The sequence below is a fragment of the Colius striatus genome, chromosome 11 (genome assembly GCF_028858725.1).
Source record: "Colius striatus isolate bColStr4 chromosome 11, bColStr4.1.hap1, whole genome shotgun sequence".
NCBI lineage: Eukaryota > Metazoa > Chordata > Aves > Coliiformes > Coliidae > Colius > Colius striatus.
In genome coordinates, this window is record NC_084769.1 from 2233351 (window position 1) to 2255793 (window position 22443).

The following is a 22443-nucleotide window of genomic DNA, read 5'->3' on the forward strand; positions in this document are numbered from 1 at the left end:
AAAAAAAAACCCAAATATTCCTGATGGAACCATCCCTTTTGTAGGTTTACAAGAAATAATGAGGTCCCTCACCTGCAGCAGGGGATGGGACAAGTCATGGTGGACAAAGCACTTACCCTCATTTATGTCATTAGCAAAACTCTCATCCCTGTCAACGTTTCTGTGTCTGCAGTCTGGGTCTTACTAAGGCTTCCATCGTTGTGGTTTACCTTGGTGGTGCCCAAGTGGTTTGGAAGTGTTACTGAACCTCTTGCATAATCTCATTCCTAGTAATTAATCATACCACTCTTCTGTTTGTGATCATCAGCATCCTTCTTCATCTCTGATTTATACAGAACATGATATAGGTATAACTAGATATAGAAGTATTTGTGTATTGCCATCTTCAGTGCTCTTAAATCTTGAGGTAGATTTTAAAGCTCATATTTCTCCAGTAAGTAGGTAAAAAGAGCTTCTAGATACTGCTTGTGCCTGTGTCGGTTTTTGCCTCTTTGTGAAACAGAGTCTGTTTTATCCATGCACAGTTCCCATCAAGTGAAATATCCCTCATCTGCCTGGGTCAGAATTTAGCTGTGCCTTGTCAGTGTAATTCTGTTGACTATGTCTGTTCCTTTTGCAATGAGTTAGATGTAACCTGTGCACTGAATGAAAATTGCAAATGTAGATGTAGGTTTTCTTTCCACGTCATCTTTAAAATAGCCTTTGTTCCAGTGGATGCCTTCAAGTTGCTGCATATTTGTTCTTCTGCTTACCTTCAATCTTAAAGTAGGGTCTCTTTGCCTCCTGAAGCCAGACAAGTGAGTGCTCAAGAACAGTTGTAATACCTGATTGTCTTTTCCTTTAGGTGAAATACAAGGAGAACTTTTCCAAAGAGCTGGGTAAAAAGCCAAAGTATGATTTAAAGGAAGCTAAAATCTACAAGACCATGAAAGATGCTCACAACATGGCTAGTGAGGTATGTTTGCTTATGCTTTTCCCTCAGAGAAATGATGTTTCAAATGTCTTTGAAAAGCCCTGCTTTATGTTATGAATGCACTCAGCATCACGGGGTCCATTAGCAGTCCCCTTTTCTGATGGTGTTTGTCCTTTCCCCCCTGCAGGTGAAATACAAGGCAGACTTAAAGAAGCTTCACAAGCCTGTCACAGACATGTCTGAATCGCTGATCATGAACCATGTGCTGAGTACAAGCCAGCTCGCCAGTGCTGTAAGCTCATTAACCACTCCCAGATCCATTTGGTTTTCCTTTCTCATTGATTCCATTCCAAATTGATCCCTGCTAACTGTTCCTGTTAACAACTGCTGCCTCTCCCGTTGCTCATGGGACATCACCTGGTAGTGATCTCTTCCTCTACTTTCTAATGATTACTTCTACTGATTATTTCACTAGCAACTTGGCCACGTTTGCCCTCTGGGAAGTGGAATCTTTATTAGCTGCAAAACTGCTAATATTTTAAATCCTCTAATAGTTTTTGGTGGATTGATTCTTTATTTCATTTTAACTGGTTGCATTACACTAACAAACACCATTTTCTTCTTTTTTTTTACTTTTTTCTTTACTGCTTACCATATTTGAAGCTTTTATTTTTGTCTCTCTTTTTTCTCCCCATTTCATGTCCATGTTTCTCATCCCCCCTGTTGTTAGATGTACAGAATTCTGCCTAACAAAATACTTGATAATTTTACTGAGAAAAGATACAAATCCTTATTGCCTGGTACAGCCTTTCCATGTATCCACTATCTTTTCTTTTCCCTTTTTCTTAATCCTGGTTTTGATAAGAAAATCTTTGTTCCAAAAAACAGAAGCTAACTGTTCACCCCCACGAGAGCTGATCCTGGCAGTTCAACTTCTTGGTTTTGTTTTGCTTTTGGTATCTCTAATCTCTCTCTGACGTTCCATTGAAGTGTTGCTTTGATTGGACCTAACAAGGAATTTTGCTGAGGGATATTTTTTTTTATGATTGAGATGATTTTTGACACCTTCCCTTCAGTACCAGTACAAGAAGCAATATGAGAAGAGTAAGGGTCACTACCATGTGGTGCCAGATAATCTTGAACAGGTTCATCTAAGGGAGGCATCAGAACTACAGAGCCACGTAAGTTGGTCGTGTGTTTCTCATTAACCCCACTCACTGAGTACCAGGCTCCATCACTAAAGTCATCCTAGCAAATTCTCCAGTATATAACAATCTCTGTGCCTATCTGCTTTACAAACACTGCACACCTGAGCAAACAAGACAGTCAGCAGCATCTGCACACTTGCGAGATTGGAACAAGTATAAAACAACTGTGTTATTTCTTTGTTCCAGAGCCAACCTCCAAGTTCCTTACCTCTGTTGTATACAGATCCTTTTGCACAGTGTAATAGACTTACCAGGGTGATTTGTTCTCTAGAAAAATAAAAAAGACCTGGTAATCACAGAAACTGGAAGCTGGAAGAATCAGGGTTGTAGCTGACAGGATATTTTCAACTGCTTTACCCGTTCTATCCTCAAGTGATACAAAGCAGAGCTCTTCCCTTCTTTTTCTTCAACCAGAATTGCTTTAACCAAAACAATACCTACAGCTGCTAGTCAATGTGTCTGACATTTTTCCTCTCTGGAATGCAGCAAATGGTGAACCCTTCCAGAGAAGTTCTTACTCTGATTTGGTCTCTAACCTTCTCTATGCCAGATTCTATTGCAGGTATTTATTGGCTGTAAAGAGAAAGAGAAATTACTGCTAGAACCCATAGGGTTATTGTTTTACTACATGGCATGGAAGAGCAGAAAGGTTACACAGCAAAGGGCTGCAAGAAAAAGCTTGTTAATCAGTTTGTAGTTGAAGTCACCGTTTGTTGCTCCAGTTTGAGATGAGGGTCTGTCTGGGCCAATACCACACAGCAATGCATCATGCAGCAGACTGAAAAGTAATGGGCTAAAGGCTGGATGCTGTAACTTGAAGCAAGAATGTCTTCATCCTGGTGGACATTTTACTTGCTGGACACAGAATTATTTAGTGTATTCCTAAACTGCATCCTTTCAAGCCCTGCAGCTAACACTCCAGAAGCCCATTAACGTGTAACTGGTTGAACTCAGCTGGGACTGTGAGCAGCTTGAGTGCCTTCAAGTCTGCCCATCTTCCTTCTTGTGCTCAGAAAATCCTGGGAATCTGAGCTGCCACTGCCTATTCTGTGCAGATTCAGTAGAACTTTAGGCCACACACATTTTGCTACGAGCCTGACCTTTGATTCTACATTTTTTGACCAATAATGGGGATTTCAGGAAGATAAACAGTATCAGACATCCATTTTTCAGCACAGATCTGCTGACCAAAGCAAGCACATACTAGTCAATGGATTGGTTCTTTGATTATTTAGCAAAGGTGACACTTTTTCTTTTCTTGTCAGGTGAAATACAAAGAAAAGTATGAGAAGGAGAAAGGAAAACCTATGTTGGACTTTGAAACTCCGACATACCTTACTGCAAAGGAATCTCAGCTCATGCAGAGCGAGGTACGTGTAAAATCAGTAACATGTGGGTTTTTGTAGTTAAGCTTTCACAGGGATGTAGATGATTCTTGTGCATGCTGGTAGAAGTTACAGCTGTCTCAGATTTCTTTGTACTGATTGTGAGAAGCGACGTTTAAAGCTCACGAAGCTTCTCCTGTGTCACGGTTCAGTCTGTATTCCCTGCAGCTTTTCACCAAGAAGCTGTCAGTTCAAGGAAGCTTAGGCAAGTCCTCCAATTTCTTCCTTTTAGAAGAAATGTAACATGGAATGCATTTCACTTAAACTGTTGCAACACAGGCACAGTAGGTGTGCTGGTTATCACAGTCCACAGAAAGTACCCTGCTTATTCCTCTCGCCTCCCGACTCCAGCTTTGAGAAAGCCGTTTATTTCCTGTTTGTGTCTCCTGTCACAGTGTCCTTCACTGACCTGTCATTCTATTTCCTCAAGCAGTTCTCTTCTGTTTCTCTGAAGTATGGTCTTGTTCTGTCACAGCTGGAAACAAAGAGTTGTCTGAGGCCATTAGTCAGTATGTTTCAGTGATTCCATTGAATGTTTTCTCTGCAGATACCAAGAAGCAGAAAGCATCAGGTCACGTTTCTATTACAAGTAATGATGAGCTGTTTCATGGGCTTTAGTAGAAGCTGGACTTGATGCTTTATGTCCCCACAGCACTGGCTGTAGCAGATTGTCATTGTGACATTGATTCCAAACCACTGCTCCGCCCTCCCAGCAGCTTTCCACGTAATTAAAAGTGATCATGTGATAAATATTTGCTGTTTTTGCTTTTTTTCTTCTTACTCTCATTAGAAAGAATATAAGAAGGACTTTGAAGAGTCCATTAAGGGCAGAAACCTTACTGGCTTGGAGATTACACCATCCCTATTACATGTCAAATATGCAACCAAAATAGCAAGCGAGGTAGCAGTTATTCTGTGCTTCTTTCCTCTGCCGAGTTCAATAATTCCACTAAGTACTCTCAGCAGCATTTCCTCTTCACCACTCCCTTTTCTCCTAACCATTTACATTAAGCATGTTTACATACATTCTGTGTTGTGGTCTGATTTGTGTCAGACATTGATCTCGTTGTTTGTTAACTGTGTCCATATTCACTGTGTCTCTTTCTGACATTCCTCAGCCTAACTCAGTTCCACAGCGGAGTGAACGTGTGTGTGTGTCTGTGCAATGGATCTTGAGCAATAATTACTACCCTGTATTCTCTTACAGTAGTTCTTATATATAACCCTAGGCAATATTCTTTGTTGTTTTGCTTTTTAAAACAACAAAGTTGGTTTTGGAGCTTTTGGAATCCTTTTCTTTGGGTTTTTTTCTCTCTTTTTGCACCAAAGCTGTGGAGTGCAGGACTCTCCCTCCAGTCTGGCTTTGCAGCTTGTGTTTTCTTTCTTCTGCAGAAAGAGTACAGGAAAGATCTGGAGGAAGGTGTCAAAGGTAAAGGACTAACAGCTTTAGAGGAGACGCCAGAGATGTTGAGAGCAAAGAATGCAACTCAGATCCTGAATGAGGTATGTCAACAGCTGCTTGGGATATGTCTGAATGGATGTAACAGCCTGCAACTGGTAACTGCCTGTGGCTGTGTAGCATCACGTGGACTTGGTCATTCCCCAGAAATTCTTGAGTAGAGAGGAAAAAAGAATGTGTGTGAGTAACAAGGGATAAAACTGGGAGCCTGGACTTTTAAGGAGCTGTTTCCTGGCTTTGCAGTTACTGACAGGAACAGACAGAAGTGTTGTGAACAATAGTGGCCAAACCAAGGCTGTGCTGCAGCAGAGCCAAGCGTGGGAATCAGAGGTGTCACCTCTGTTTTTATAGGCTACGATCAGCTCCTGTTTTAAGAGCCTGAACATCGTCAGGCTGAAAGCTGGAAAAAGCAACTTATTGCTTAGTTATGATATTGCTTTTAAGCAAAATACTCTCAAGGTGAGCATCCTTCCTAACAACACCCTTTTGTACTTAGTGGTGCGGAGTTTTAGACTTATTCAAAGAGCCTATATTTAGTTACCTGAATGTTACAGACACACTCAGATCAGTTCAGCAGAGCTGGCATAGAGAGAAAGGAACCTTACCAATCTATACAAGATAAATCTTTTAGTGGAAGATCTCTTTGGGAGAGTGGCTGCTGCTGCACTGGGTTCTCAGGGAGACTATTCCTTCCAAAGGGCCCAAATTGTCACAGACAAATGTGAAATGTGACAAATACACCATGTATTTTATTGGACACACTCAGTGTGAAGTGTCAGTGACCAATCTTTACTACCACATGCATTTCATGCAGTGCTTGTTCTCTGTTGCTTCTCTTCTTAACAAGTTATTGAATTGCACCGATCACTAAAGGGACTTAACTTTGAGATTACTGGTGGGACAAGGAAGAGTGACCTTAATCCAACTGGCCTGAGTGTGCTCCACTTACTGCTGGCCATTTACTGGCTCATTATTCTTGATGGTTAAGTCATAAAGGACATTTTAATGGCATGTTTTGTGTGTTTAGTTGTGAGTGGATATTAATAGAATTCCTCTTTTGTGATGTGGCTGTGAGACCATCTGAAGTTGCTGAATTCATTTGCTGTCTTCACCTGCAGAAAGAGTACAAAAAAGCTTTGGACTTAGAGATCAGAGGAAAAGGTCTGACAGAACTGGCTTTGGAGACACCAGATTTTGTGAGAGCAAAGAATGCCACTGACATTGCCAGCCAGGTCTGTTTGAATATCTCATGTATCACATCTGATGCCTTCTGTAAAGGAAATAACTTCACAAGTTCTTTTTCTGATGAAAGCGAGTGAAAATTGTTGTCAAGATATAATTAAGCACCTAAATGTGAGCCTTCCCCAACAGATCAAATACAAACAACTGGCAGAAATGGAGAAAGCCAACTACACCAGCGTTGTCGATACGCCAGAGATTATTCACGCCCAGCAGGTCAAGAACCTCTCCAGCCAGGTATCTGGAATGAAGCAATTTATTCACTGCTCATGTGGGAACCTCCAGTGGACACTAGTTTGGAGCACCTGAACAGCTGCTTGTCCCACTATTCAGGAAACACAGCAGAACAGCAAAGCCCTGATGTGGCATCTCTTGCTCTGAAATTCCTTTCATCGGGGTTTAATTATTTGTTGGTTTTAATACTGTATAAAATGAAACTATAGTTTCTATTCCTTGTGCAGTACCAGAGCTGATTTTGTTCTGAGTGCATTTAGCTTAATTTTCCTTCTCCTTAACAATCTAATGTTTAAGATAAACGTTACACAGTGGCATAATCTGCCTTTGCAACAGACACAGAGGTGCTCACAGTTCCGTAGAGATGGGTGTTATGCAACAAGAAGCAACGCCAGATTGTTCATGGGTGCTGTGCTGTTAATGGAATGTCTCTTGTCTTCTCTCTCAGAAAAAGTACAAAGAAGATGCAGAAAGGAGCATGCCATACTATGTGCCTGTAGCAGACACACCAGAAATGCAGAGAGTCCGTGAGAATCAAAAGAACTTTAGCACGGTAGGTGTGCAGACGATAACCACAGTGACCGTCACCAAGCAGGTCCCGATACCACCCTCTAATCCCAACTAGGCTGCCCCGGAGCTCTTCAGTTAGAGGATCCACTATGCATGCAGCAGCCTCCTTCTGCAGTAGCCAGGGAATCAGAACCATCCTGGCATTTTCTTGAAAGAAACTTCCTGCTGCAGGGTTCTGACAATCCCTTTGCCAGTATCAGAGAGTTACAGAAGTGGTTGTCAGCGGGGCTACCTGCAGGACTGTATGGTCAGTAATAGGACTCCACATCTGACTTAAGTCTTTACCTTTCATTGCTGAGACTTGCTTTAGCTACAGTCTGACACCTTTCAGGATTTTTCAATGAATCCAGCTGCAGATTTAAATGGGAATACTTGTAACAGGTACATTTTATATCACTGCTGCTGGTGGTGTAATTGCCTCCTTATAAGGTGTACTTGAAGCTATTTGATCTTCCCATCTTGAAAGAAAACCATGAGTAAACTTTTGTGATGTAGATTCAACATGTTAACATTTTGCTCCAACTTTTTCAACAGCTCCAGTATCAGTGGGACCTGCAGAACAGTAAAGGAAAAGTTACAGCTGTGCAAGACACACCAGAAATGCTGCGTGTGAAAGAAAACCAGAAGAACTTCAGCTCGGTACCGTTGTTTTCTGCTTTCAGTTCTCATTCCAAAGAACCCAGGTCGATATGGTTAATAAAAATAACTGGTTTGGGCTCTTTTATTACAGGTGCTTACGTTCTTGATCTATTTCAATGCAGATCAGAGCTTTTTTAAACAAACCTGGGTTTCTTTCTCAGCAGATTTAGCTACTTTTCACTCTTTCACATGCACATAGCTGTGCTAGGGCTAAACAATCGATCGTGTACTTTAAGTGATATTGCTAGTATCCACGTTGCTTTTGTCCTGCTACCATGTAAGTACTGTATCCTTGTTGTGTTGCAACTGTCTTCTCTCAGTGAAGAGCCAACTGTCTGCCTGACTTAGTTGACATGTCCTGTGTTACCATGAAGTGCCTAAAGTCTGCTCTGTCACTTGCCATGAGGAGCTAGCTGGAAGGCATTTGTGTAAAACATAATGAACCAAGCTGAAACAAACAGAACAAATTAGAGCAGATACTGTCCTTCAGTCCAGAAACTATTAAAATGGTTTTATATCTTCCTTAAAATGCATCCTCACAAGTATAAATGACCATCCCTCCCCTTTTTGGCACTCATGGTAGGACAGACTTCAGACAGGCAGGTGATCCTCTGAGCTGGCTTTCAGCCTGCCCTGTTGTGGACCAACTTCATGAGCTTGTACTCACTCTTCAGGAGAAAGGATGTTGTGTTTTGTATGCTTAACCTTTTTGTCTTCATTCTAAATGTTAAGATTTTATATAAAGAAGATATTGGAACTGGAACTACTATTGAAAAGACACCAGAGATGCAGAGAGTTAAACGAACCCAGGATGCAATCAGCTCGGTACAAAAGAATTGATTCTCAATACACTACCAGTGCTAATTCAACTTGAAATAATTTCCCCCTCCCCACCTTATTTCTTTCAGTGTTGCTAACAGTGGTTTGACAGTAATCCATCCAACTAAGGGCTACTTTCTAAAAGGTTTTGCCTACTCTTATTACTTTAACAGTAATCTTTCTAATGATTAACGTTCTATTTGTTACTTACAATCCATTTCTAAAACATGGAAGCTCTTGCCATCATTTTAATCTCATCCTAAGCACAGTTTATTTAGCACAGAGTCAAGGAATCATTTAGGTTAGAGGACCACTTTGAGACCACCTACTCCAACCCCACTGCTCAAGCAGAATCAGCTAGAGCAGGTTGCCTTAGGACCGCATCCAGTGGAGCTCTGAGCGTCTCATGGGGTGAAGGCTCCAGCACCTCTCTGGGCAACCTGTTCCACTGTCTGACCACCCTCACAGTACAAAAGTGTTTTTCTGTGTTCAGATGGAATTCCCTGGTCTTTAGTTTGTGCCCCTTGCCTCCTGTCACTGAAGCACAGCCGAGACGAGCAGCTCCCTCTTCTCATTCCCTCTCACCGGGTATTTAAACACCTTGATCAGTGTTGTCCAGGTCATCATGCAGGTGACTAAGGAGGGGATCAAACACTGTTTGTGTGACCCTTGGGGTACTCCACTGGTGGCTGCCTCCCACCAGCCCTCGTGCCACTGACCAACGTGCTCTGGGCCCCACCGTGCAGCCTCACCCACGCTCTGTTGGCTTGTCTCTGAGGGCAAACAGTGTCAAAAGCCTCATCAAAGCATGTGTTTGTGTTCTGCAAAAAGCTGTAACACTCTCAGGTTGGAATAATCCTAAACCTTACATGTCTTTTGGAATTGGTGAGTAATGTTCACGCTCTCTTTGAGTGCTGATGTGATTTTAGTGTGAGAGCTACTAACACTCCAGCTCTTTGTTTGTGTTCAATATGTCCTTGTGAAATGCTCTTCTTTCTTCTTTTGTTATAAGTAGAAATGCAAATAGCACTGTAAGGGTTAACCTGTTGTGTGATGACTCCCACCTTTACTGAATATGATGGGTTCTTTTTACAAAGCCCAAATTCTCCTTTATTGGTACAAAACCTACCCCAAAAAAATGAACTTCAAAGGCATTTGCAGCTGTTTTAGGAAGTCCTCTGGTGAAGGAGTTCACTGTGAATGCTGTTCACAGTGACATTTCATCAGCAGCTAAAGTTACCTTCTAACAGGTTCCCTGTGAAGGTGATGGTATTCCTTTAACAGCAGCTCTCTGTTCATGTTGAGGCCAGCGAGAGACCGAGATCAGGCTTTTTATGCATCCCCATGTGAATCTAGATGCCTGTTTCAATGCCATCAGGCTAAAATCTGCAGGGAGTTGTTTTAATATCCCTATTATTTTGGAACTGGGTGCAAGAGACCTTGCAATGGTTCTGAGCTGTTATAAACAGGGGACTTGCTCTCGCTGAGATGCATTTTAAGCTTCAATCAAAAAGATTCAGGCTCAAGCAAGACTCTGTCAGCAAAGTTCTTGTTGAAGTGCTTTGTAGGAGTGTGGCAGAGCTGTCTGAGCCTAACAGAAGGTTCCTTGATGATTTCCTTCTATCAGAATACACTTAGTACCCAAGACACAAAGTGTAAAGGCCCCGTGTTTCTTTATCCACGCAACTTGTGACACATCCATGTGCCTGCTGTGCTTTAATGCTCTTTTTTTTGTAACATCTGTGCCTTTGTAGATTAAGTACAAGGAGAATATTGGGAAAGGAACTCCAATCCCTGACCTGCCAGAAGTGAAGCGAGTCAAGGAGACGCAGAAGCACATCAGTTCGGTAATGGCCGGTGTTTGCTGGTGCAGAGCTCGAGCTCCAGCCTTTGGTGGTGTTTGTGGGTATTTATTGTTGAAGGGAGAACAGATCTCTTACATCCCTGTATTCAGCAGCAGGCAGCTTAAATAGCTGAGTTTCACAGCCATCGTTACAACCAGCCACTTTCACGTGTTGCTTCTGTGACCTCAGCACAGAGCTGAAAACGAATAGATAGCCAGATGATGTCTGGTAATTGGTCTGAAAACAAATGGGCCAGCTAGACAGAGCTTTGTGGCAAAAAAACCCTCCAATTGGAGCCTTTTCTGTAGTCACAAAGCCTTGTGACAACTGTAAATGGAAGCAGCTCCTGGCTCTTCCCAGGTCTAGTCAAGGGTGGGCTTTAGTAACCACGACCTGCTCTCCTGATTCTGAGCCGTTGCTGCTTTACTCTGATCTCTGCTCACAGAGCTGAGGCAGGACATGGGCTGGGGCTGACAGGTGCTGAGGAGCTCTGACACCCGTAGAATGAATATCTCACGACTTGCCCTTCTTGATTGTCCGAGTCCCATCTCCCTTTTGAGCTGTGGATGATGCCCATGTGTTTTACAGCTCCCTTTTGCACCTCTGAGGTGGGGTTTTCCCCAATGATTCTTCATTTTTCCCTAACCTTTTACACCATTTCCCTTGCTGTGATTGCTTTCTTTTGACTTTTTCTTTTCTTTGTTTCAATGCCATGGAGCAGTGAATTTTTTTGTTAGTTTCTTTTGTTGCAACTATTTCACATGTTGCTAGAGGCACCGGGAAGGCATTTGTAATGTATTCCTACATGGCTGGCTTTGAAACCAGGCCAGGCATCTCCTATGCAACCCTTTCATGAAATAATGCAACTTGTTTTAAATCAAACCATCAGAGGTTAAGTTAAACCTAGTAACCTGAGAGCTAGAACTCCATTACTTTTCTTACTAGAAGCCTCAACCAAAGTAAAATGATACAAACAGGCACAGAGATCAGAATGAAACGGAGCCCACAGCAAAGGGGTTTTGTGTCAGAAATGGTTCAGTTGGCAGCATTTTAAACCCCCCTCCAGAAACACTGGCTGCCTGAAAGGTAATATTAGTACAGTTCCTAATGAAAAGCAAAACACACCCTGCCAGGTCAGCAGGGTATTTAACCTGGTGCCCTACCACAGTGAAGCATTCTCCTGGCTTCAGTGTGCTCAAGCACCTCGACATTTAGCGCTGAGCTGGTGACTGTACTGTTAAAGGTGCACACTGAGCACCATCAGTCGTGCACACATTCACATACCACCCCAGGTTATGGTTACCTAGGGGCCAGGTGAATTATCTATCCAAATGTGCTGCAGTTGTTGATCTTCTCACCTTGCTGGGTGCTTGTGTTCTGCAGGTGTTGTACAAAGAGGACCTAGGGACAGGTATCCCCACCCCTGTCACTCCAGAAATAGAGCGAGTCAAACGCAATCAAGAACACATTAGCTCGGTATTTAAACCAATAAATCTCTCTCTATATATATATAACAACTCCTTTTTTTGCATAACACCCTAACATGTAATCTGGTTTTCTCCAGTGGTTGAGAATCTCACCCTGTCTTTTCCCTGCCAGTATTTTTAACCCGTTTATATTCCACCTGTTTGCACTTTAACTTTTCTTTTCTTGTGATTTACACCTTCTTGTGCTTTTTCTTTTGTTTTTCTTAAGAACCAAAACTGGGCATAAGCTGTGAAATTAACGTGGTGTTTCTCTCCATGGTGGTTTTATCTTCACCCTTTATCCTCTGCTATCTGCAGTCATTCTGCTTCCAGAATAATCAACCATCAGCCTCTTCCTTAATGTTTGCCTCTAGAACAAGTGTGCATTTCATGAAGAAGTGATCCTAACGCTAACCATAACTTACCAAACAGCCAGATTTCATGGTTTTGCCTGTGTTGAGTGGGGTTTTCCTTGGAAACTTTCTTGTACCTCACAGGTGTTGTACAAAGAGGGCTTAGGGACTGGCACCCCGACACCAGTCACTCCGGAGATGGAGAGAGTCAGACGTAACCAAGAGAACATTAGCTCGGTATTGCCAAATGGAACAAACCCTGCCATTTCACATCCCAAGCCAATCCCTTTAACTCCTCCATAGTATTTCCTTTCAATTCTCTGTTGAGCTTTGAACAACCCTTTATCAAGTCACTAAAACCCTGGCGGTGTCCTTATATTGTAACGTTTCACTCAGCCTAACTTAGTGGTCTGAGCTTTTAACCTGCTAAAACACTTAAATGGCAACTTCTTTTTATTCCCAGTGGAACATGAGGAGTCTGAGTGATGCCAGCCTCCTCCTCAGTCCTTCTAACAGTCTTCAGACTCCCCACACTGGTTGCACTGCAAACGAGAAAGGAATTCCTAACACTTCCAAAAGCAAAGCAGCGTGGTGCAGCTCACCTGTGTTGTCTCTTATTCCTGCTTTTGCTGTGTTGGGTGTGTTTTAATATCCTACAGGTCTTTGTAAGGAAACCTGGGTTGCATTCCCATATCCCTGCAATTTGAAAAGACAAACAATGCATCTGTATGGAAAAAGTAATGGATTTCTGTCCAGATTGTTTCTACTCCTAACACAGGCCAGTCAAACGACCATTCTGTCAGCATTTGCTGTGTTAATTAGAGCAGCTTATGACTGATTTTGGCTCCCTCTGACCCAATCCAGACGTGACAGATAGGAAATCCAGTCCTGACCTGGGATGAACAGGACAGTGCAGAGAGTTGTCCCTCTCTCTCACGCTGATGTGCCTGTTTAGGAATCTGAGAGGCAAAGCTGCTCACGGGAGCATCTTTTGGTTTGAGTGAGCAGACTTCTTCACCACAGACCCTTCAGGTTACTTGGCTCAAGCCAAGCTTTGCCCCCTTGCAGTTCTTGCTGGCAGTGTTTGTGTGCACCCAGGTGAGGTGACAACAAACCTGCTGGCTATTGTCACTGCCTTTTTCTTTGGTAGCCTTTGAACAGGGCTGACAACACTCTTGTTTTTCATGCCTTGGAAGTTTTGCTGTATTAAATGACTTGTATTCTCTCTCTCTCTCCTCCCTTTCCTCCTCTTTCCCTCCCTTTCTCTTTGTTTTTTTGTTTTTCACACTTCCCTGTTGCCACACAGGTGTTGTACAAAGAGGGGCTGGGGGTTGGCACCCCGGTACCTGTCACTCCTGAGATGGAGAGGGTCAAACGCAATCAAGAGATCTGTAGCTCGGTATCTTTTAGTCCTTTAAGAGGAAACAAAAAGCTCCCTATAACTATTTAACACCCATACGTTTTTCTCCTCCCTCCAATTAACTTGCAAACATAGGGCCATCCCCTTTCTGCCATGACATGTTTGAATCACTGTTAGGTTTATGTACTTCTTTTTTAAGGGGAGCTTTTAATAATCCTACTACTTGATGCTTCACATCCTTTAATGCTTAAAGCTTTCTCTGATTCTTAAAGCTTCCTTAACCTTGAAGTGGTTTTGAGATTTAGGAAACAAAAAAGGGTGGGTTTTTTTTGTTTGCTTGCTGACTTCCATTCCTCCCATGCTTTATTGTCCTGCTGAGAAATAGGATGCAGCATTTCTAGCTCTCAGAAGATCTCCTCTGAAGGTATCACAACTGGTGACTGCTTCTACTTCCTAATTTGTCCTGCTCTCTAGTACATTTAGTGGGCATAGATATGATATGTGTTATCTCCATCACATGCAGTGGGTGGGGGTGGTTGTTTTTTGTCCTTAACTGTTGTTTTACACTCCCATGCTGCCATATAGGTGTTGTACAAAGAGGATCTGGGGACAGGCACCCCCACACCTGTCACTCCTGAGATTGAAAGAGTCAAACGCAATCAAGAAATCTGTAGCTCGGTATTTTTGGGGCTTTCAAAAGCAGCACTTTCCCTTTTAATCTGTTTTCAAGCGATTTTAACCACTCCCTATCCCCCCCCAAAAAAGCTAGTGTTTCCCTGTAATCAATTTACACACAAAAGAAGCTCCTGTTCCTCTCATTTTGGGCTTTTTTCCTCTGTAGTTATCACTCACTTGGTTTTGCTTAGATCACCTTGCTAATGATAACTCTTAGATCCCCTTTTTTCCATCTTCCTTTGCACTTGGAAAGTATTTATTTTCTTCTTTAATATCTGTTTTTCCTTTGTTAATCACTTCAATCCTTGGCTGTTGGGTTGGGTTTTTTTTTTCCACCCCCCCCTTGGTTTTACCACATATGAAAACTAAAACCTGTGTTGCCTGACACAAGTGTGTGGCTGTGGCCTCGGTGTAGCAGTGCTCCTTGCCACTGTGCCCTGCTGTGATGCTTGTGGAAGGGGTAAATGAACCAGAACTGATGTCTTTGCTCCCTCTGCAGCGTGTCTGAGGATGCTTTCTGCCTTTAGGCTCAAAGGTTGTAATACAGTTGGCTCAAACCTCCAGCTGGTGTAGAAGCTGCTCTAGATGTGTCGGTAGCACAGGCTTGCAGGGTGAAACAATGAGTAGCATTGGGATGTTTCTCAGGGTGAGGAAAGTCACCTGAGCCAGGAGGGCACCAGCAACTGTGATTCCTCAGGTACCATTTCCACACTCCTGTGGAAATGTCTCCGTGTCCTTCCTGTAATAAGCACATCAGGTCCTTTCACAGTGACCTCTGGCCAGTAGGGAGTGTTGTGTGGGGAATGGATGGCTCTTTGTTGAGGTGTGTGTGTGTTTGGAAACACTGTCACGAAGCTACACTGGGACCTGATCCTCCAAGGGATCAAGTACAGCCAGGAAAAGGCTTACCTTGCTGCTAGTGAAAAGACAAGACTGCACTCATGATTTATCTAGAGCTCCAGTCTTCTGACTACACACCAGCTCTAAGTAGGACTTCAGCAAGCCAGGAAGGTGTCCTGAGCCCTGGTAGAAGTCAGACCCGTGTGTTAGTGTTTCACTCAGTTTCTCACTTGAATGGACTTCTTTGCAATCCCCATGTTTATTGAAGGCATCTCAGAAACACCTCCCTCGTGTTGTGTGTGTTCCCTCAGCAAGCAGAGCGCTGCTGTTCCTTGCTTGCTCCTTTCCCCCTCTTTAATGCAGCCGTGTTGCCCCACAGGTGTTGTACAAAGAGGACGTGGGGACAGGAACCCCAACGCCCGTCACTCCCGAGATCCAGCGAGCCAAACGCAATCAAGAACACTTGAGCTCGGTATTTTAGTGTGACAAGCAGAAGAAAATCCCTTTTAATCTATTTTAAAATACCTCTAACACACACACACACACACACATCTTGCTCCCCTGTAATCAACTTACAGAAAACAACACTCTCCTGGTCCCTTTGAGGTTTTTCCCCCACGATTATTACTGACACCACTCTTGTTCCTCTTCTCTTACGTCATCCTCATCATAACTTTGATTTCCCCCTTTCTTTTGATATTTCTTATGTTTTAACTTTTTTTTCTCCTCTTAAAAAACACCCTGTTTTCCTTCCCTTTGTTACAACAACCCCTAGTTTTGTTGTGTGTGTGGGGGAGTGTTTTCTCCTGATTTTACTTACTTTCACATGAGGACTAAACTCCCGAGTGCCTGACACAAACCCCGTGGGTAACAGAGCTCTAAGGCTTGCCAGTGGCACCTGCTGGGATGTTTCTGGAAAGGGGAAATGCAGCAGAAGCGATGTCTGTGTTCCTTTGGTGTTGGATTTGGCACTTTCTGCCTTCAGGGTGTTTTTAATGGCCTGGTGTTGCTCAGTTATGCCGTGTAGCTCGTGAGGAGCAAACAGAGCAGATCCTGTAGCTTGCTGCCAAAGGGCATCGCAGAGCACTGATGTTCAGCTGTGTAGTTTTGAGGAGCATTTTAATTGTTCTCTTTTATTCCAGGCTTTAGCTCAAGAGTGCCTTTGTGAACCATTCAGGCTGTTCTCTCAGCAGTGTCACTGTTGCCTGCTTCTTCCTTTTTCCCCCTCTTTAATGCAGCTGTGTTGCCCCACAGGTGTTGTACAAAGAGGACGTGGGGACAGGAACCCCAATACCTGTCACTCCTGAGGTTGAGAGAGTCAAACGCAATCAAGAACACATTAGCTCGGTATTTGTGGAGGGAAAGATGTTACTCCCTTTAACTCCACTGAAACACAACTCTTTAACCTTTATTAAAACCGACAGTTCTGCTCCCTATAGCCATGTAATCAACTTTAAATCCTTTCTTCTTCACTCTACTACACTCTCCAGTGTAACCCCCCACCACTCTCTCATAGCTGTCCTTATTTACCCTACCCTAAAGATTTATAACCATTCTCCTCCCCATTCCCACTTTCCTTTTCCTTTTATATGTGGGTTTGGTTCTTTTAAATCCTGGGGGGTTTTTCCTGCTGTAACACTGTTAGAGAAGAGGGAGGGTCTGTCTGACTTCCCAGCAGACCTCAGTGGCAGCGAAGCTCTCCTCCAACATGAAAGGGTGACCTGATGTAAGTCTCCTTTGTGACCTACTCTAGGTGGTCCTGCTGTGGCGGGAGGGTTGGACTTGGATGACCTTTCGAGGTCCCTTCCAGCCTTTAAGCCTCTGAATCTGTGTTGCATTTGTTGCACCTGCTAAATAAAACCACAGAGCTCTTTGCCCCCAGCCCCTCGCAGGTGCAATCCACACTTCATTACTTCCAGGGGCAGCTTTTAGGGCACCTTAGAGCAGGCTGAGCTCCAGCAGACTCAAATGTTTTGCCTTGGTGTTGGATGATTGAGTTGTGATTCTGTGTTTTGGATGCTTCTTACCACGCAGGTGTTGTACAAAGAGAGCGTGGGGACTGGAACCCCCACCCCCGTCACCCCAGAGATGGAGAGGGTCAAACGCAACCAAGAGATCTGTAGCTCGGTACTTTGCAAAGAAGGAAACAACTTCCCCTTAACTCTGTTGAAAAGAACACTTTAACAGTGGTAACACTCCTTCCAGAATAACACTGACCCTGGCTCTACAGCAGCTCACAGGAGTGATCACTGTACTCGTGTCTTACAGCGGTGCCTTTAGCTTCTCGTTGCAGGCTTTGGGTGCTTTTCCAGAGTGATTTTAATGCCCTACTCTAATCCTAAAAGCACTTACCAAACTCCTCTGGTGTTTTTTTCCTCTGCAGTGCTGACATTCTTCTTTTAAAATATATACATGTAATTTCCACGTTCATAACATCCTCAGCCCCTCAATATGGTACCTTTGTGGCCTCCTGGATGTAGTACTGACACTGTGATCCTGTAGCTAAGAAGCCAGTGTGCCAAACCCTGCTTCTCCAGTAAAACACTAAGTGCCTTCTTTAAAAATGATACATAATCCCTAAGCCCTGGGAAAACAAATGCAAGACAAAAGAAGCCTTGGGCTTTGTTCCTCCAGATAGCTTTTATTTACTGCTGCTCTCTTTGGCTCCTTTCTCCCGTCTCACAGGTGTTGTATAAAGAAAACATAGGGAAAGCCACCCCAACCCCTGTCACTCCCGAGATGGAAAGAGTCAAGCGCAACCAAGAAATCATTAGCTCGGTATTTGTCACAGGAAACCAGTTCTGCAGCTGGGGCTGGAGCGTTTCACAGGGTGCTTAACAGGGCTGGGCAGCTTCCTAATGCACCTCCTCCCTCTGCTTACAACCACACAGTAACAGCTCCCCCGTTTAACGCTGGCTGAAGCAGGGGGCTTCTACAACTGGGTTTGACCTTTTTGTTGGGGGTGGAGATTGTTTTTCTGCATTGTTTTTTAACCCTTTCTTGCCACGAGCGTGCTCTCCCAGAGTTCATTCCCTACAGGACCTGTGTTTGGTAGGTGGTGCCCCAGCTCTAACCCTTTCTCAGTGTAATGATTCCAAAGCTGATAAACTGTATGCTGGTTTGGGGTGGGTTGGGTTTGGTTTGGAGCTGGCAGTGCCTTTTTAATGACATTTGGATACTCCCTTGTATCCTGTAGGTTTTGTACAAAGAAAATGTGGGGAAAGTGACCCCAACACCCATCACTCCAGAGATGGAGAGAGTCAAACGCAATCAAGAAATCATTAGCTCGGTACCCTGAACCAGATTATCTTTTCTTCTGTGGTTTTCATCTTAATACAGTAACATTCTAACTACCTACTCAAAGTAGATTTTCATTTAAAAACCAAAAACTAGATACTTCTGTTTCTGCAAATTAATACTTCTAAAATGAAACTACTTCAGCGTTAACAGTCTGATCCAGAAACTTGGGCCCTTTCTGCAGCTCCCTTTGTGCACCTGTGGGCTCTATCCAGACCATATTAGGAGCTGAGCATCCTTTGGTGAAGGTTTTCAGGTTGATCTCCCTGTGCTTAGTGCTTGAGCTTTCCTTGGCTTTTCAGGGGTGTTGGACTTTAGCGGAACAACGAACAAACAAGGGACCCAACCACCTGACCCTGAAATACCCCACGCGAGAGTGTCCTGCTGTGACAGGTGACTTGGGATGGCTCAAGCAGAATGCCCTGAAAGGAAGGAGACTGTTCCCTTGCAGGCTGGGGTGTCAGTGACAGCTTTGAGGTGGCCTGATGGACTTGGGAGACCCATGGGTGTAATGGTGCAGTGATGCCAGACACCCACCCATCTTTATTTAGCTGCCCAGCGTGGCAACAAAACTCCCTCCCCAAAAGGTCGTGAATCGCTTCAAATACAGTCCAAACAGCAGCTAAAACATCACCTCAGTAGTTGGCTAGGGTGTCAGGCAGCTTCCCCAGCCTCTGGTTGTAGCTGGATAGAGCCCTGCATTGTTAACCAGAAAAATAACAAGTTTTCCTTCAGAGTTTCTTCCTTCTGCTCCCCATTCCTCGGAGCGGAGGGTGTTTGGCTTTTGTGCAGTGCTGCCTCTCATAATCAGCCCTGACTTCTTTTGAAACCTGGTAACAAAGTAATGCTCTGTGTTCAAGGCCTGGGGATTTTTTGGGGGGGTGGTGGTTTCAGACACAGGATACATCTTCTGTATCCCACAGGTATTGTACAAAGAGAACTTGGGGCGAGCAACCCCTGCGCCCATCACTCCAGAGATGGAGAGAGTCAAACGCAATCAAGAACAGATTAGCTCGGTATTGTCTGGAAGCAGTAAAAGGGATATGAGGGAGCACTTGTTTTTAACAACTTCAGTCTGCCTGGTTTTCTTTAACCCTCTAATTTTTTTGTCCTTCAACGTTAGAAAGTCATTTCTTAAACTTTCTGTCACTTCGGAGACTTTTTTGCCCCCCTTCATTAACTTTTTAATACTATTTTTCCTCTGACCTTTTGCCTCTCTTTGTTTCTTTCTTTTTTTTTTTCCCCTCTTTTCTTAATGGATGGTGTTTTACTCTAAACCCAGTAACACAGAGGTTTCCAGTTGTGCCTTTGTGACCTTGGGTTCCTCTGTGGTCTCCAGGTTGTGTACAAAGAAGGCTTAGGGAAGGCAACCCCCACCCCGGTCACTCCCGAGATGGAGAGAGTCAAACGCAATCAAGAACACATTAGCTCGGTATTGAAAGACAACACACAACTGCCTTAGCTTAAAAATAACCACTCTGAACAAAAGCTCCACTTCTAATTCCTTATTTTCTCCCTTTTCCTCTTTTTTTGCCTATTTCCCCCCTTTGATAGTGGCACCTTTTGCTCTAGCAAGTAACGTTTTAGACGCTTCCTTTCCCACCATCTTTTCTCTCTCCCCCGCCCCTGGGCAGTGATGGGTTTATTGTTTAAACAATAACACCACGTGCAGAAAGGGGCTGTGAATCCCTCCAGCCTGACTTGTGGACTCCCTCTTGCACGCTGTAGGTTTTGTACAAGGAACATCTGGCGAAGGGAACTCCCACCCCGATGACTCCGGAGATGGAGAGAGCCAAACGCAACCAGGAAAACATCAGCTCGGTACGTGCTGCTCACAGCCAGGGGATGGAAATGCATCCAAAAGGATCCTTTCAGCCCCTGCAGGTGGTAACATCACTACTTAGCTACTGTGCTTGGAAGGATGAAGTAGGCAGAGGGAAATGCATAGCACAGGCTCTTTGCTTCGTGCTGCAGTGGAGCGTTTCTCTCCCTGTGATTCACTGCTTTAGCTGGAGGTGGTTTCTCTAAACAACACCTGAATTTCATATGACATATGTTACCTTCAAGCCTCTGTTAAGTGCCTTCTGGTTCTGCTGCTCTCACACTGTATGAGATGTAAAATGGTCATTCTTCAGTATTTGGATGTCAGACATTCTGTGTGAAACCAAAACACATCTGGAAATGGCCTTTAGGCCCTTTGCTACCCTGTCACTCCAGAGGCAAACCCTGACCTACCCTGTGCTGTCAATCACAGAAAGGTTTGGGAAGGGACTTGTTACCCAGCCCAACCCCCTGCAGGGAGCAGGGGCATCTTCCACTAGATCCAAGCCCCATCCAACCTGGCCGTGGATGTTGTCATGGCTTGCTGAGTACCGCACTAACTGCAAGTGCTGAGAGCAGCATGCTGCAAGGTTAAGACAGATAAGGAGCTTGTAGGTAAGGAATGTTTGGGATGGAATCCACAGCTGCCCCTGTCTCATATAGTTATGAAAAAGTATGGAGGGTGGGTGTGAGGAGGCTGGAGCCAGGCTGTGCTCAGGGATGGCCAATGACAGGACAAGGGGCAACGGGGACAAGCTGCAACAGAAGAGGTTCCCAAGAAACATGAGGAAAAACTTCCCTGCTGAGGTGAGGGAGCACTGGCAGGGGCTGCCCAGATGGGCTGTGGAGTCTCCTTCTCTGGAGACATTCCAACCCAGCTGGATGAGCTCCTGTGTGCCCTGCTCTAGGTGGTGCTGCTCTGGCAGGGGATTGCACTGGGTGAGCTTTGCAGGTCCCTTCCAGCCCTTGAGATTCTGTGACATGGGTTCTCACGTGATCCCCCAACACTGCTCCTGCTGCTTTTTCTCCTCCCTCCTTTGCCAGGTGGCTTCAGTGCAGCTCACGCCTCGTGGTGCAGAGGTAGCTGTGTGCCCTGTGCTCACTCACTTTTGTCTCCCCTGGCAGGTTCTTTATTCAGACAGCTTCAGGAAGCAAGTGCAAGGCAAAGCCGCTTATGTGCTGGATACCCCAGAGATGCGGCGGGTGCGAGAGACACAGAAGCACATCTCCACAGTAAGAGCACTGCCACAGGGATGCTTAACCTGGCAAATGGTGTAAACACAAGCGTAACCCCTGAGACTTCCTGGGGCTGGCAGCTCAAGGACTGATGTACATAGACCAGGTTTGGCTACCCAGACTCTGAAATGCCCAAAGGCAGGAGTGGCTGCAGGACGGGCGTGTTTGGGATTAGGTTCTCTCGTTGTTCCTTGGCTTAGAGGCAGCCTAGAAACTCACCCGAGGTACACAGGAGTGAAAATCACTCGCCTCAGCTGCAGAGAACGGATGTTTCACTTCCAATTACAGGTGAAGTACCACGAAGACTTTGAGAAGAGCAAAGGCAGTTTCACCCCTGTGGTCACCGACCCCATCACGGAGCGTGTGAAGAAGAACATGCAGGACTTCAGCGACATCAGCTACCGCGGCATCCAGAGGAGGGTGGTGGAGATGGAGCGCAAGCGCGTGGACCAGGACCAGGAGAACCTCACAGGTAAAGCAGAGCCAGGTCCTGCAAGGACTCCAAACACCAGCTGCCCTGGGTGAGCTGTTTGATGAAAGCTCAGCCATGTCAATTCCAATGTGTCAGTACTTGGGAGTGAGGTTTTTGATCCAAGTCCTGTTTGAAAACACTCTCCTTCAGCAGCTGTAAATCACCTGTGGTCTGCTGCTCCCACTCTGCCCAACTTTCTAAGGCAGTGCAGGATCTACATGGCTTTCTTCCCTATGAAGAAAGGCTGTGGGACCTGGGGCTGTTTAGAGAAGACTGAGAGGGGATGTCATTAGTATTTATAAGTATATAAATGGTGGGTGGCAGGTCGGGGCATCCTTTTTTCTATTGTATCTAGCAGCAAGACAAGGGGTGATGGGATGAAGCTGGAACACAAACAGTTCCATTTAAACATAGGAAGAAGCTATTTCACTGTGAGATGAGGGGGCCCTGGCCCAGGCTGCCCAGGGAGGGTGTGGAGGCTCCTTCTTGGAAGGCTTCAAGACCCACCCAGACATGTTCCTATGTGACCTGATCTAGATGAACCTGCTTCTGCAGGGGGGTTGGACTGGATGAGCTCTAAAGGACCCTTCCAACTCAACCATTCTATGCTGCT

The 22443-nt window shown here is 44.6% G+C and overlaps 1 protein-coding gene across 1 annotated transcript in view; it reads left to right on the forward strand.

Moving 5' to 3' along the window:
- NEB (nebulin) overlaps positions 1–22443 on the forward strand; it is a 138406-nt gene that overhangs the window by 112065 nt on the left and 3898 nt on the right. The window contains exons 126-147 of the mRNA XM_062005209.1: positions 845–955; positions 1101–1205; positions 1990–2094; positions 3387–3491; positions 4297–4407; positions 4899–5009; positions 6084–6197; positions 6337–6441; positions 6887–6991; positions 7543–7647; positions 8380–8472; positions 10221–10313; positions 11694–11786; positions 16259–16351; positions 17039–17131; positions 17690–17782; positions 18201–18293; positions 19225–19317; positions 19641–19733; positions 20030–20122; positions 21248–21355; positions 21647–21830. Coding sequence (XP_061861193.1) covers positions 845–955; positions 1101–1205; positions 1990–2094; positions 3387–3491; positions 4297–4407; positions 4899–5009; positions 6084–6197; positions 6337–6441; positions 6887–6991; positions 7543–7647; positions 8380–8472; positions 10221–10313; positions 11694–11786; positions 16259–16351; positions 17039–17131; positions 17690–17782; positions 18201–18293; positions 19225–19317; positions 19641–19733; positions 20030–20122; positions 21248–21355; positions 21647–21830 — 2299 coding nt within the window. The remainder of the gene's footprint in view (positions 1–844; positions 956–1100; positions 1206–1989; positions 2095–3386; positions 3492–4296; positions 4408–4898; positions 5010–6083; positions 6198–6336; positions 6442–6886; positions 6992–7542; positions 7648–8379; positions 8473–10220; positions 10314–11693; positions 11787–16258; positions 16352–17038; positions 17132–17689; positions 17783–18200; positions 18294–19224; positions 19318–19640; positions 19734–20029; positions 20123–21247; positions 21356–21646; positions 21831–22443) is intronic.